General features: G+C 33.2%; 2 protein-coding genes across 2 annotated transcripts; both read right to left on the bottom strand.

Moving 5' to 3' along the window:
• Positions 1 to 498: 498 nt before the first annotated feature.
• LOC116339462 lies at positions 499 to 5,033 on the bottom strand. The gene is made up of 7 exons (XM_031765352.1): positions 4,948 to 5,033; positions 4,200 to 4,717; positions 3,097 to 4,133; positions 2,801 to 2,980; positions 2,567 to 2,731; positions 1,464 to 2,490; positions 499 to 1,340 (listed from the first exon to the last, which is right to left on the bottom strand). Exons 2-7 carry the CDS (start codon positions 4,371 to 4,373, stop codon positions 654 to 656), a joined length of 3,270 nt encoding a protein of 1,089 aa, XP_031621212.1. The 5' UTR covers positions 4,374 to 4,717; positions 4,948 to 5,033; the 3' UTR covers positions 499 to 653.
• A 7,068-nt stretch (positions 5,034 to 12,101) lies between these two features.
• On the bottom strand, positions 12,102 to 12,792 carry LOC116339675. Its single transcript, XM_031765695.1, has 4 exons — positions 12,591 to 12,792; positions 12,409 to 12,525; positions 12,211 to 12,347; positions 12,102 to 12,140 (listed from the first exon to the last, which is right to left on the bottom strand). Exons 1-4 carry the CDS (start codon positions 12,790 to 12,792, stop codon positions 12,102 to 12,104), a joined length of 495 nt encoding a protein of 164 aa, XP_031621555.1.
• Between the last annotated feature and the right edge of the window lie 3,499 nt (positions 12,793 to 16,291).

Below are 16,291 nucleotides of genomic sequence, written 5' to 3'. Positions count from 1 at the left end.
TTTATATCTTTTACTGCGGGCAGTCCATACTGTAACACTCGCCATTGTATGGTCAAGTTGAAGCAAATTTTCAGTTTTATGGCATATTTGAGCAGCGCATTTAATCAACTTGGCCCCATTCTAACAATGTAGCATACCAGACAGTGACATGTACATTTTTACATTGTAGCCGCTTAATAAAGCTATTCAGCTTGATGATCACATTATCTTCTTTAATATCTTGACATGGCTCTATGTCCCTCATCGGAGACATACAGCGACTCTCGACTAATCTGCATACAGAAGCAATTGTTTTTTTTTACACAAATATTCACACCAATTTTGAGTTGTTGTTGTTTGCTTATAATTTTCCCATAATGGTAACAAATTGATCATAAAAAATGTTGTTAAATTTGAAGAAAGAATTTATTTTATGAAATATTCGTATAAAATTAATATTAAATACATGTTAAATAGTCTAAACTATTGATTTTATTTACAAATGATCTAAAAGTCGAATTAAAATCGTGTTAAAAAAAATTAATATAATGTTTTTTTTTGTTCTAAATAAAAATTGATATCTATGAAATTAAATAGCAGTTTGAAAATGAAAATTCGAAAACACGTCTTGATCACTCGTTTGAATTGAAGTGTCACCAAACTTATTTTACTCTTCACAGCTTCGTTTCATGTCGTACCATTCCATTCTTCTGATTGCCATAACTACGAAAACGCATTCGTCGATTCATTGCCGCAATAGCTGCTGGGTTTTCGACACCACTGATTAAATCTAAAGTACCGCTCATCATATTACAATCAATCGACGGGCTACCGTTTAAGTTCATGCGATTTCGGTTTGCTTGCTGTAAATAGTGACCGTTGGGCAAACGATTAAAATAGTTTGGTACGTTGAGTGCAATATTTGGTGAAGCTGATGCAGAACGTGTACAATTTCCGGCATTCCCATCGTTTGTCAAATTTAGATTGTTCATCAGAGAATTGGCTGAAGATGAAACACCATGTATATTTGATACAGTTATAGGTGATGTGGTGGCCGATATACTTATCGGAAATTGATTCCGTGCATTTGACACTTGACTCGATGCAACAGTCACCGTTGTTGCTGTTTGTAATGGTGAATTTTTGCCCACGATTGGCGATTGTAAGCGAAGACAATTCTGTTGGGAAGCGCCCGAAATATTCGAACATCTTCCTGATTCATTATCATCACCGCTATCGACATCACCATCGCTACTGTTTGTGCTCAGCACAAAGCGTTCATTTTTAATGAATTTTCGACCCTTATTCCGGCGATAATACTTGAATTCTCTTGGCAATGTGTACGAACGCGGCAATGAAATCTATAGCGAAACAAATCATAAGCACCAAAAAACGGGAAAAATTCATTAAAATGTTTTTAAATTAAAAACTTTTTTAAACAAAAGATACAACCAAACAAAAAAATCGGATAAAATTTTTCATACCTGACTGTCAATATCCGATGGGATTCGATACTCATTTTGGTCCAACACATTCTCATTTTGATCGTCGAGATTTTCATTGGCAATGCAACATTGCTTTTCAGATCGATACGGCTGCTGGTGTTGTTCGCGATCCATCCAATCATAAAACACACTTGAATTGTCTAGATAGTGTGGTGCCAATAGGATTTCGGGTGTTTTTGCTCGTTGGATTTGTCGCTGTAAATGCATTCGCTGTTGTTGCTGCTGCTGCTGCTGCTGCTGGTGTTGTTGGTGCTGTTGATGTTTTTGCTTTGCACTATTTTCATGTTCGCTGACATTGTTGTTACTTTTCTTATTACTGTCGATACTGTCATCATTATTGCTATTCGATGTCGATGCCATTCGTGTGGGACTTTGGGCTACAACTACTTGATGCAATTCGTTTGTGTTATTGAAATTTTCGGCAAAAACATTTGGAAAATTGGTGCGATACGTTTCGAATGGATTGCGTGGCACATTGTGTGGTATTTTCGATCTGGGTACAATTTGTCGTAGCGCTTGATTTTCGGTGGTCGACATTTGTGATGAAATTGGTGACATGTTTGGTTGATTGTTCTCCATTGAAATGAAATTCTTTTTATTCAGTGCTGGCATATTGGCCGTATTCAATGCAAAATTGTTGTACAATGGATCATAGTTTCGTGTATATTTGTTGAGATTATTGATTTCGGTGATATTTGGCGATGGCATAACATTCAAATTATTTAATATGCTTCCCATCGATGCGATACACAATTCGGGACTTGATGTTCGCCATTCGTGCGGATCAATGTTTATGTGCTTTTTGACATGTGGAATGGGTTGACGTGGCAACGATGCTCGATTATCTTCATCTGCATTGAATTTTACATTGCCAACTGGCTTACCACCTAGTTTACCTTGCTTTATTTCTTCTTCGATGATTTTCAATTCGGCCAATTGTTTTTGCTTTTTCTCTTGTAATTTTTGATAAATATCAACACGCGATCCCGCACTTCCTTCATTCTCGCTGCAAATTTAAAATTTAAAACGAAAAAAAATGTTGAAAATGAGAGAATTTGTCAAAAAAAAACTCAAATACTCACGATCCATAAGTGTGTGAACGTGCAGGTCGGCGCCAAAATGGAATCGACATTAAACCAGTGTTTGTGATTTGATTTTCTAATCCATTCGAAAGTGATTGTTCCATATTCAAATTGGGCGGCGGAACAAAAGTAGTTGGCTTCTTCTTCTTGCGTCGCGCAGCACCACTGAGAACGAAACAAAGAATGCGTTAAAAAAAACACACTAAACATTTCAATTGGTTTGTTTGGTCTTACTTTCCAACCGGATTAGAAAAACGGCAATTAAACACGCCGGGTATTTGCGTTGGATACTTTTGACATGTATTTAAATTGTCATCAAATGAAATGCAATTCGTACCATCGGCGCACGAATACTTTGTGTGAATATCCATTCGACCACCGGCCTCGTATCCCAATCGTCTCACATGGAAGTACCTATTTACAGAGCGACCAAAAAAAAAACAAACAACAAAATGCATTTTCATCGTTACAAAGACACACGAGCGGAAACATCCAAATTGCGTAAGAGAAAAGAATGTTTGTTTACGCACCGATAGTATAGAAACATGAACAAAAGTCCGGCCAAAAACGATGTGAATATCCAAATTGGTGTCATGTACCAATTTTCCGGTTTATCAATCCAAATGCCGATGAGCCACAGGAATACGAGCAACGAATTCTCCAAAAACATGACAAAATAAAAAATGAACATCTTTTGTCGATGATTCACTTCTTGTAAATTGATGTAAGCAAATACATAGACGAATGCAATTAAACCGGCCAACGTAATTTTGCGTACGCGTGTGATGCGTTCACCGTGAAATACGTTTTTCGGCGAGATAAGCCACAAAAACATCGATATCCAATGCAATGCAATCACCATAAACACCCAATGATTGTAAACGGAGGCGTAAACGGTGAGCGATGCAACGCGTGAAATAACCGTCCCCAAACGCCATAAAAATTGAAAAATTACACCCAACCAGGTGAGCACCAGCCGATGTACGTTTTGTATTCGAACATTTTTACTAAAACTGGCCAGAGCCCAACACACACTGAACAATGACAATGTACACGATACAATATTCAAATCTTTGAATGTTTGCAATTGATGCTGTTGTGCATCGGATGGTTTTTGTACAATGACCGGGACCACATGACCACTGCCAAGCGATTGCAATGGTATTTCTGGCTTCAGTAAATTTGCTTCTTCCTTTTGAATAGTAACCAGAATATAAAGTTGGAGCAAGAGCATTGGAGCCGCTTCACAAAATGCATGGACCAAACGTAGCATACATAAATCGCGCACTTCATGCTTCACATGCCGCAGATTAACTGGTATAAATAACTTTGCGTATCGCCATAGAACGCCCAATTGGCAACAGTGCAACGCAATTACACAGTGTCGTTCGATTTTCGATTGAATTGATTGATCAGATGATTCGGTTGACGACGATGACGATGATGAATTATTTGTTGTATCCATCGATTTCTTTTGCTCGTTATTATCTCCATTTGAACCATGCACTGGCACCAAATCACGGCTTTTCATCTCAATTTTATGCACATACCATCGCAACGACAGAATCTATTCGATATAAACAATTCAATTTTATATTCGATTGAAAATTGGGTGCGAACACACATGATTTACCTGCGAAATGATCAGCGATGACATAACCAATGCTATCACAAATGACATATACATGAAATGACCGCGTTCAAATAATGCATAGCTCAAGACAACGTCAAAAACCACATCACAAAAGTAACCAGCCAACGATACCACATTAAATAAAACATCACATAAGGACAAAAACTCTGTCATTTTGTCCCAATTTATTTTTCACGTTTCGATACTTATTACAACAAATGCACCATTTATTTGTTTCATTGAACTATATTCACTTTGTTTCAAAAAAAAATCATTCACGAAGATTAACATGTCAAAGGAATTTTGTTGCTAACATGTTCGAGTTCATTTCGAAAGCACTTAATCTGATTCATATTTGCACATTATTTCAATACGATGGCACACTTTTTTTTATATTTCACTAAAAATTCCAATATCAATGTTGATACATAGAATTCCTATATATATTATGGATGCATGCATTTATTGACATTTTTGTATTTAAATCACATCGGCCTCGTCAAGTACATAAACTAAACCTATAATTTAAAGAGAAAGAAAAAAAATGAATAAATTAACATTTTCATCATAAGAATAATGCGATCACAAATTAAAGAATGGAATGTGTCAAATGATCTCTTTTAATAAAATCTGAATGGACATTTCCAGTGAAATAAAGAGATTTATCACAAATAAACTGAACAAAAATGTATAAATCCAATTGGTAAATGGCCATAAATTAAAAAAATAAATGAATATTGAAACTTACAAGAATATGCAGGAAATCTTTGACCGAAATATACTAAGAGAGAAGTGTTGAAGGAGACTCTCTGTATTGAGAGACAGTACAGCAGCATTCGAACGGCAATACAAAAATGAAGTCGAAATTCCACAGTGTGCAAGCGAGAAGACGATAAGCCCGTTGGTAGTAATACCATAATTTGCTGATGGTCATGATTGTTGCGGTTGAAAAGAGAAGGTGGTACAAAAGAATGCGCTTCATCGTTGTGTTTGTTTTTATCCATATTCTATTTGCAACGATCTGTCTTTGCATCGTCGTGTGTATGTATGTTTGAGCGTATACGTATTGTTAGCGATCTCATGTTATTGTTGTTATTCTCTTTTGGCCGGAGTCTTCTTAGTCATTTCGTTGCCATCACGGACTGAAGAAAGCAGTGTACCGACACATTTACGTGTATACATATTGAGGAAGAATGTTACTGTTTGACTTAATCTTATGTATATGTTTTTTATCAGAAATAAACCTACGCACACACAAATACACATACACAAACGTGCAAACATAACGAACTTATTCATGAACGAGATACTTCACAGCGCAAGACTTTTGTTTTCTTTCTTTTGCTTTGAAATTCGTTCAACCAATCACTTATACAACGATCAATGGTTTGAGTCTTCGCTTACTCATATCAACGTTTATACCAATTCGACGAGTTTCCGTTTTTTTCAATATTTTTGTTCAACTTTTTTTTTTGTTATAGTCGGTTTCATATATTCATGTTTCGAATCGATTTTAATGTTTTGTGTGCCAATAAACAGAGAATTTTCATTTCAATAACATTAATTAAAAATGCAGTTTGAAAAAGTAGTTTTTTAGTTTATTTAGTTAGATAAAATGATCATTTTTGATTTGGATTCCATCTAAATCACTTCATTAATTGTGATTTCATTTGAAATATATAAAACAAATATTAAAATTCTCCAAAATTCCAATTGTGAAACTAGTTTTAATTTTATTATTAGTAAAATACAAATAATATCAATTCATTGTTAAATAAAGAGGCTTACGTACGCAAGCTGACTTTTCCGCATGGAACCGAAATTTTGGGAATAAACTGAAATCATGGTCTTTGTATGGTTGCAGTAACTTAAATTACCGTGAAAACTTGTGAATATTATTTTCTTATCAAAATAAATAATCACACCAAGTTTAAAGAAATTTCAATCCAAAAAATAGCCTGTTCAAAGTTTCAGATCATTACGGTACCACAAAGGCAAGTCTTTCATACAAAAATGAAACTTTTTGTGGATTTTTGTATGAAAAGTGTGTGAAAAATTGATTGCATCTTAAAACTAACATCAGATTCGGGTTTCTCCCCCCACTACACATTCATTCAGCGTTCAAATTGAAAGAATATCATTTTAAGGCATTTTTCTCATAAGTGCCTCTTCAGAGTCTAAGTTTTACACCGATCAATCAATGTCGTTGAAAATTTGACCAGATTTATTCCTCGTAGTGCCCAATCATCCCGTGAAGTCACATTTTGAATTTCATGTCTGAGCACGAAACCATCGTGTCACCAAAATGGTTGAGAAATGATCAAAAATGTATGGATGTGGGATTGTGGGTACTCCAATCGGACCAAAAAAAATTACACCGGTCAACAGATATTGCTCAAAAACTAATCAGCACGTCTCCTAGTAGTCCCAAATCATCCTGCAAAGTCAGAATTTGAATTAAGTTTTTGGAAGAGGATTTATCGTGTTAACAAATTTTGGCAACACGCCACAGGACACAGGACACATCACACACAGCGACGCACATTAATATGCCCCAAAATCATCTCCAATCGTGTTTTCTACATTAAATATGCATAGAAAACATGTTTTGGGATGACTTTAATTTTTTGGCCTAATACAATACCTTCCCTACACTAGGTGTGCGGAAAAGTAATAAACATGAAAAATTGAACAATGACTGACATTTTTTTAAAACTGATGGAAAAAAATTGAATTAAATCCATTTTTCCACATCACTATGTGATTGAGAATTCAATTTGAAAATTAGTAAATTGTTATTTAGTTCGAACCATTTGACTTCCTCGAGGAAATCTCGGATTTCCTCAACATAATATGAATATAATTCGATTTTTTAAGCAATTATTTATATTGAACTAAGAAAAACTAATGTAATTAATAAAAAATCGCTCCTCCATTGTATTATTTGATCCACTAACAATGAATTTCAGTAAAAAATATTTATTACAATGAATTAATTACATGAAATGTTTCCTATTAATCATACACAAAACAAACCACATTAAAATATTATGTCAAATCTGTGGATAATGTAAATGTCAAACAAAATCGGATTGATTAACATTTTATTGAAATATTGTACAGTGTTTGCGTTGATTATAATCAAAAATAATATCAGTAACGGTCAGCACTTCATTTGCACAATATAAGTTGGGCATCGTGTGTCGAACTGTGTTCATGATTCAATGCTTTGAAAATCTACTGTATAAACCGTGTCTATGGATAGGATGTATCACGTTCCCTTTCTCTCTCATTCTCTCGATATGATAAAAGGACAACGACCGTATCGGATGAACGATTCGATTAAACAGTTTGGCGTTTTGTTGATTTTCGCGCTGCGTATGGAACTGTGCTTGTGGCTAAATATTTTGTATTTGGATTAGATTTTGAATTTATGCGTTGATGTCGTAATTATTTTTCGTTCATTTTCTCATGCATATGTATGTGTGTAACACACGGATTGTGGCAGACTAAAACGCACCACAGCGATTGATATATTTTATACTGATTTCGGATATTGTCGGATATGTATAGTACAGAATGAAAATGACTTAATGATTTTCATAGCCGATTAGCGTCTGCAGTACTTTTCATAAACGCAGAGTAGATATCGTCATTTTCATTCTCATCCGCACAACACATATATGTTTATTTATTAATCTGATCAAGACTGATGTGTTTCTATGTGTGCGTGTGTAAAATTCGCATGCCCAACTAATGCCATTTGTGTATTTTCGGTTGTCGTTTTATAAATGATATTTAAACGTAGCAAAATGCAAACATCAAACTCATAAATCATGTAAAGTATCGACTTGTATATACTTGTTGGTTTTTTTGACTCTGTAATTTCCATTTGAATTGATCTCTTCAGTTGTCAAGGATAATGGATTATATTGTCCACATCGGGATGTTTGGATTATTTTTGTGGTTTTGGATTGAAAATACTTTGACGCTTTTTAAATGTACAGAAAATAAAATAATTCTTCCATTTCACATTCAATTTGATTCAGAAAAGAGCTAAAATGATGCAATAATATAATAAAAATGAACATTTGGCGGCACCGACTAATATTACGAAAATGTGAAAATATTATTGAAATAAAATTGATTTATTGAAATGTTCATAACGTTATTTATTTTGTTTTTCTGTAGCACAATCAAATATGGTCTCACCATTTTGGCAACGAATTATGTTCACAGCACAGAATCGAAAATCACATTCATTTTCCGATACAGAGGCAGTAAATCGGGTACGGACCGACAGTGTGAAAAGTAGCCAAAATCCAAAATATATAAATCAAATTCTGTGTAAATAATTGATGAAAATTCACGTGCAAATGCACCCATAAACCCCAAGCTTATGAGCTTCAATCATATATCACAAAATCAAATATAGTGAACACGGTCTGCCGCCTCGGTTTGCTCTTGCTCGATTTTAATAAAGCTGCAAATAGGTGAGTGGATGTGTGTGTGTGTGTGTGTTATGTTTCTTCTATTTGGTAAATATAAATCGATTTATTTTTGTAGCTCCATTCTAACGAATCCATTGTAAGCAAACATATCGAAGTTCATAAACAATCGTCATCATATGCTAATGCTACAATTTTTTGTTGCCGCTGCTGTTGCATTCATATATATTTTGTAGGTTTTTTTTCGTCGGCTGATATAATTCTGACCACTTTTATATGTTTGATAAACATATAAGTTGTTCGCATATTTTTTGAATCAATATATGCTGGAATATCTTGATATATGCTCGATGATTTATGAGCTATTTCATTAGGCCATGAGTGCATGTGTTGCGCTGATGCTATAGCATATCTGCTTCCGATTTATAACTTCATTTTTTTGCTGTGTGCCAATGTATCACAGTGCATCACATATTGCAAACTAAAAAAAAAAAAACGCAGCACATAAATTTTCCAAACATATGCAAATAATCGTTCGCTCATCCACTGAAAGTCGCCGTCAGATTGACTGAATGATAGACTGACAAACAATATAATAGACAATAGATAATCTTGCCATAAAAAATGGACTCTATGAAAAACGATCGGGAGAACAGCAAAAAAAATGTATACAAGGTTCAAGAAACGTCTGACGTTCAAGTCACCTCGAATATTTTTTAATTAAATCAAACCGATGATAAATTTATGCAACCGTTTTTACTTCAACAGAGTTATGCTGAAGTCAGCTGACTTCAAATCCATGCATATTTAACAACGTCGACCAGATTTCGCCTTTTCACGCAGTTATTTTGATGTGAATTATTCAAATGAATTATCTCCATGATGAATTTCTACAATTTTAGCAATAATTGTTTACTCTCTTCGTTTCACTTCATGATTTAAAAACGCAACAATTTTTGCTGACCATGAGATTTACAGTAAATTACATTTAATATAAGAAATAACACATTAATAAAACACAGATATTATTATCTGAAAATTAACGTCTTGCAAATGTTCTAAAAATCAAGTAGTATGACGTTGATGTCTTGAACAACTGAAAAAGGAAGAGTAAAAGCTTCAAATTAGTGCGGAATGCCGCATTTTTATTTTAAATTAATAAATTTCGCACGATATGCCTAAAAATAGAATGAAAAAATCAAAATTTGTTGACGACTAAAATGAGATTTACAAAAAAAAAAAAAAAAACAAATATTATAGTCAGCTTTGACATGTGGAGTCTTGGTACTTTCAAATTAACCGGATGACAAGAAAATTGAAGAAAGCAAAAAAGGACAATATATACTTACAGCTTCTAGTTCGTACATGGAGGCCACCATAAACACCACATTCGTGGGTAAATCGACAAAAAGTGATAGACTAACAATATCCGCCAACATGTAAGTAATTCTTGGAGAAAAAATAAACACGTCTTTATTTCATATCGAATTGAACTGACTATTTCAACTTACTCAAACAGTTTTATATGAAATTGAACTGCATCGTCGATTTTCTTTGTAATTTGCTGCAAAATTGTATTGATTTTTGTTGGGTTCGTTTCGATTTGATATTCTTCAACATATCTTCGAATGGAATCGATCATCATCTTGAAGTGTTCACACATCGCCCTGATATAATATGAACAGCTTGCAAAATACGATGTCACGAGTGTCATACATAGGGCATATATATAGCCCAAATCTAATTGAAATAACCATAGTAATATCTATTTCCAAGCGACTGTTGTATCGAATGGTACAAACAAATGCGATAGCAATAAACCACCCATAAACGTGATAAATTGGATAGAAACCATTTAGTATGAAGGTAAACTTTCTACACTTTGGCTCGCTTTCCCAGTAAATATTGTATATTTCCGGATTTTCGACTGATAAAGTATTGAGCGAAAAAAAATGATAGAAACAGTGAATAGATTGGACTACAGCTATAGCAGTTCTATTTTCACAGCTCCTATTCATAGGTTGATCTAGGGGCTTATTCGGTGAAAAGTTCACAAAATTCACAGGAATTCATTATGTATAATTTTGACAGTTCAGGCGTGCTAACAAGCCTTGGATTTTCATGTACAATTCATACAAATTCACTGAAATTCACCGAGATTCACATTTATTCCAAAAATTCTCAGACTTAATGAGTCAAATTCATGGAATTCACAAAAATCCTTCTATTTGGGATTCGAATTAAGCCCCTTTAGGCACTGATATAGTACAATAAATTATTTATTTTATATTACTGGTTAGTATTGCATGGATTAGAGAATTGATTTGAATGAAAAATTTGTTTTTCAAGGTTAAGATAGTTCGTATTATTGTTATCTATTGTATAACGCTTATATTCATCATTCAATAAAGATTTCAAGTAATAAAATTAATCGTAATTAATTATTTTGATTTGTTGGCCGATATCAAAACGTGGACATTAATTTCAAAACGGGTATTTGACTACGAATATTATCGAAAATCAAGTTGAACTGAATATAATAGTAATAGCTGTTGTTACGTTGACACTAAAAACAATCAATAACTGAAAATTAGTTGTTTTGTCAAAATGTGACATAATACTTTTAACGGCCTGCAAACGTTCTAAAAATCAAATAGTATGAAGTTGATGTCCTGAAAAGCTGTAAGTATAATTCTATTGAAAATCATTTATAAAATAAAATAGTAAACTGTGTTACCTTTGCCAAAGTTTCTAATGTGGCACGAACCACTTTAAAACCTGTAAAGTAGATCGGGTTTTGGCTTCGAGCAATTATAACGACGATATCTTTCTGCAGTTTTGTTGGGTAGTTATACCAATTTGTATCGTATGCAACAAAATCAAGCGACGCAACTTTGTCCGTCGAAAATGTTGAAAAATAACAGAAAAGAAATGGCCAAAATAATGAACAAATAATGCATGATATACCAAAAAATAAAATGAAGAAATCAAAATTTGTTGACGACTAAAATGGAAATATATATATAATACATATTGAAGGTTAAAAAAGGAACTATAGTTACAGCTTCGAGTTCATACATGGAGGCCGCCATGAACACTACGTTCGTTGGTAAAACAACAAAAAGTGATAAACTAACAATATCCGCCATCATGGATGTAATGCTATGAAAATAGTCCAATACATTTTTTTCGCGTGCATATAAGTTAATAGTATTCATCACTTACTCAGCAATTTTAATGTGAAATTTAACCACATCGCCCAATTTCTTATTGATATGTAAGCGCTTGTTATGGATTTTCTTCGGATTGGCTTCTGTTTCATTTTCTTCGACATCATTTTCAATAGAATCGACCATTATCTTGAAATGTTCACACATCGCGCTGATATAATATGAACAGCTTCCAAGGTATGATGTCACGAGTGTCATACATGAGGCATACAGGTAGCCCAAATCTAATTGAAATAACCATAGTAATATCCATTTCCAAACGACTGTTGTATCAAATGGTACGTCCATATTAAAGAACAAAAACCATCTTGATGTATCGTATTGTCCATTTGCCAAGTCATACATAACAAATGCGATCGTAATAAACCATCCAGAAACGTGATAAAACGGATAGCAAATCAATCTAAACGTTGATTTTCTACACTTCTGCTCAGTTTCCCAGTAAATATTGTAAATTTCCGGATTTTCGGCTAAGAAATTTTAAAAAATTTATGAAATATATTTAAAACAAAATCTTTTGTATCAATATACCGGTGTCAACAATGTCTTGCAGTATAAGATGTACAGCTTTGACCTTTTTCAATTCAGTTCCAACGGATAAAAGACAAGCCGCACACTGAGTGGTACCCATTACCACTTTTGATGCTCCTTTGTATAAATTACAAAAGTTGTATTTTAATTTTCAAATAAACTGCGTATGTTTATTGTACTACCGATTGCAGGAAAAGGATTGAGTTTCCAATATTTTAAAACGTATCTAGCACTAAATAGCTGTGTTAAAACCATGACCGCCAAAAAATGATATGTCATCGGCCTTCTATAAAATTCATTTGTGGGTTCCCTTAAGTTGTACGAATAAATAGCCAAATATTCCATGTATTTCTGATTTAACTTAAGGACTTTAAACTTCTCCATGGTTCAGTATTTCTCGTAAGTTGACTATCAGCAGATTGTTTTTTAAAAATCAACTGTCTGAACATTTCGATGCATCCGCCTTTTATAGTCTGAATTCACATAAGAAATACATTGGAAGACTGCAAGAAATAAAAATTCATTAAAATTATTTATTCACAAAGGGTATTTCAAAAGAAAAGGTTTTAGAATTTTCGAAATTAAGTTCCACTTAGTTCGGTTACTTTACTTTATTTTTAAAGAGAATTTGAAATAAGGTGAGTTTGTTCAGGTGCGGCAAATCTAATTAATCAACTCATAATTCAATTAATATTGATACGAAATTGAATTTCTAATATGTTCAATGCTCAGTTTTCTAAGTAACCGTGTGAAACGTATCACTTGCAGCACTGCTTTGATCTTCTTTCAGAAAAAAAAAATTGATTCAATGTATGCTTCTGTACTTTCATAAAAATTAAAAAAAACATCATATTTGAATTTTGAAAAGCGTTTCTTTTGCGCAGAGCATGAATATGTCACTCACGAAGAGCGCGCTTGCTGGGAGCGACTCCTGAAAAGTACACCATGCTCTTCTGAGGCGCTGCGCTCACTAAGTAGGCGCGTTCTTCACAAGTGCGATTTCATACTCTGCTTTTGCATCAGTTTTGCTTGGGCTTTATTTTGGCCATGAAAACATTCAAATATGATTGCCAATCATTGATTGGTTTCTTAAACAGAATTATTCCGAATAATAAATAAAATTGATGGACATGTGCTATTGAAGTACACATCAAAGATTGAGAATGAGTGTGACAAATAAATTGGATGTTTAACATATCTATATTCGTTATGAATCTTCCATAAAACGATTCAAATAAATAGAGCAACTTTTTCTACACTTGGATGTTGTTTATACTGTAAGCTTGATTTTTTACACTGATTCACCAAGACTGAATCATAATCGTACCCAGACAACATAAACATAAAATATCGCATTTATCTCTGTTACAGAGACTCTGTTACCATTATGCAACTTTCGCAGCTAAAGTCCATTGAAAAAACTAAGTTTAACTTGAACTCTTGAATTTTTTGACCTTTTTGTTAACATAATAATTTTGTAATAGCAGTAATGAAATCAATTTTATTGCTTTTTTCGAAAATTCGTCCAGAAAAATTATTTTCCTTTAAATGAAGTTTTCCAAAGAATTTGTATGGGAATCTGAAAACAATTTGATTTGTACGTTCAACATATACAACATATCAGTCCGTTTAACGTCCGATCAAATTCTTATGGTGTCCGTCCGTCCGAAATGAATTGTCCATCCATCAAAAAAGAGTGAACGGACCAAAAATGTTGGACTAAATGTTTACTAATGTACGGCAATTCTATTCTATAAAGTCGATTTTTCGTACTAGTCCTTCACGTAAGAGAATTTTACCAGATCATCAAACAAAATGTTTTTTCTTCTTAAATTCTTTATAAAATGGTTGTTACGTTTTTCCTCATTCCCTTTGCATTATTGAATAATCAAACAAGAGAATGCTCGCACACTTGCATTTCCATTTTCAATCATTCAACCGCGTTCAACAAGGCTATGAGAAAGTTATGGAAACTTAATTTCATCTAACGCGCATCATTTTTTGCATGCCAAAGTTCCCAACAACCATATACAGAACATACACATACGATTATGAAAAGGAAATTGCCGAAAAAAAATCAATCTCAACACATTCAAATTTAGGAATTTTACCTAAATTAAAAAAAAAAATTCATACACAGAAATCAAATCCAATCCATTATCCACGATTAAAACAATCTAGGGGAAACCACGGATTCTAACATGTGCAATTTTTTTCTAATATTTCTGGTAAAATGACATATAACATGTACATTTTAGATGTTTCTAGTTTTTCTAGTATACAGTTCGTGGGTAACCCCAAGAATACAATCCAAATAGTATGTAGTCAACTTGCACTTTTTTTCACCATATAGATTTTACAAGGTAAACATTTTCAAAAAAAAATTGTTTGATCGTTGATGGGAAGTTCCGTACTTCCATTTTAAATGGGAAACCATTGGATTAAAAAATAGAAATCTCTTGCGGTGTATACTTGGAATATCATACAACAGTGCAAGGGGCAAATCACTCTTAAAAAAGTAATTTTGAAATTAGTTCACAATTAGTTTGCAATTACTTTTTTCCCTGCAATTACCAATCTGTCAAAATTACTTTTCATATAAAAATAATTTTGACAGATTGGTAATTTGAGCGAAAAAAGTAATTGCAAACTAATTGTGAACTAATTTCAAAAATTACTTTTTAAGAGTGATTTCCCCCTTGCAACAGTGGCTAATTCAAAAAATGTTTCAAATAATGTGGTTGCTGTGTGGAATCAGATTTTCTACACATTTGTTCCATTGGTTTGCATATATTGTATGCACTACGAATACAACTCAATGCATTGATTGTGAATTGATTGTGAATTCATTGCTGCAAAATCCAGTAGATATTGAACCAGCAAAAAATGACGTATACATCATGTGGGAATCAATTTTCTATTGGAAAACAGTATCAACCAACGTAGCTGACATAAAACATGTTAAATCGAACGTAAACAGTGTCAGCAATAATGGAATCAAAACCAGGGTTTTGACGAAATCGAATTGATTTTTTTCCTTTTATATGGGATTACATACATGACTAAGAATTAACTATAGAATACTCGTGGTTGTCACGTTAAAAAGAAGATAGAGTTTAAAAGCAATACTGATAGGACTCATTGTGTCACTGAAATTCTGTGAATAAACCATGAAGTATAGTATATAAATACTAATTGCATATTTGATTTAATTCGATACAAACTCTTTCATTTTTCAAATGCCATATACACATATACTTATACTTATACTACTAGAGCCAATCTTTGCACCTCAACGATTCTAAAGGAAATGATCTGTTTGTGTGTGGGAAGCTTTTATTTTTAGTCATATTCATGTGTATATTTGAAACTGGATGTAATTGGCCAATTTTTAGTCCGAGGCCTGATGAGAATCTCATCATGGGATCCTTTAACTGGTTAAAATTAGTAAAAATTCTATGTATTGAAGTAATTTGGGATAACGTTGCCAAATAACTGAGATAGTTCAGGACTAGTCTTCCAGTGAAAGAACCAATCAATATTTACAACATTTTTATCAATGGCTACTAAAACAGTGTATACAAATGAAACAACAAAAGTATACACTTCTTGCGAGACTATTTTCATTTATCTCCTGAATGCTTGAAAAAATCGCAAACATCAATCGGATTAAATCGAATCTAAACAATTTGAAAAGTGTATTTATTGGAATACTATCGCAATATAATGGTTTTATGTGTATTGTTGTTCTTATTGGTGGACGTGTGTATTGTTAAATTCGTTAATTCAGTTGTCGTTATTGTTGTTGTCCATCATCTTTGGTATTTGTTCATCAAGCGTCAACATCGTTAATGTTGATCAGTAAAAAGCAATGTTGTTTGTT

Source organism: Contarinia nasturtii, unplaced genomic scaffold, assembly GCF_009176525.2.
Source record: "Contarinia nasturtii isolate CC-2019 unplaced genomic scaffold, AAFC_CNas_1.1 Cnas_scaffold_533, whole genome shotgun sequence".
In the NCBI taxonomy this organism is placed as follows: Eukaryota; Metazoa; Arthropoda; class Insecta; order Diptera; family Cecidomyiidae; genus Contarinia; species Contarinia nasturtii.
Note: the sequence above shows the minus strand (reverse complement) of the source record. Positions and strands in the feature narration are given on the sequence as shown.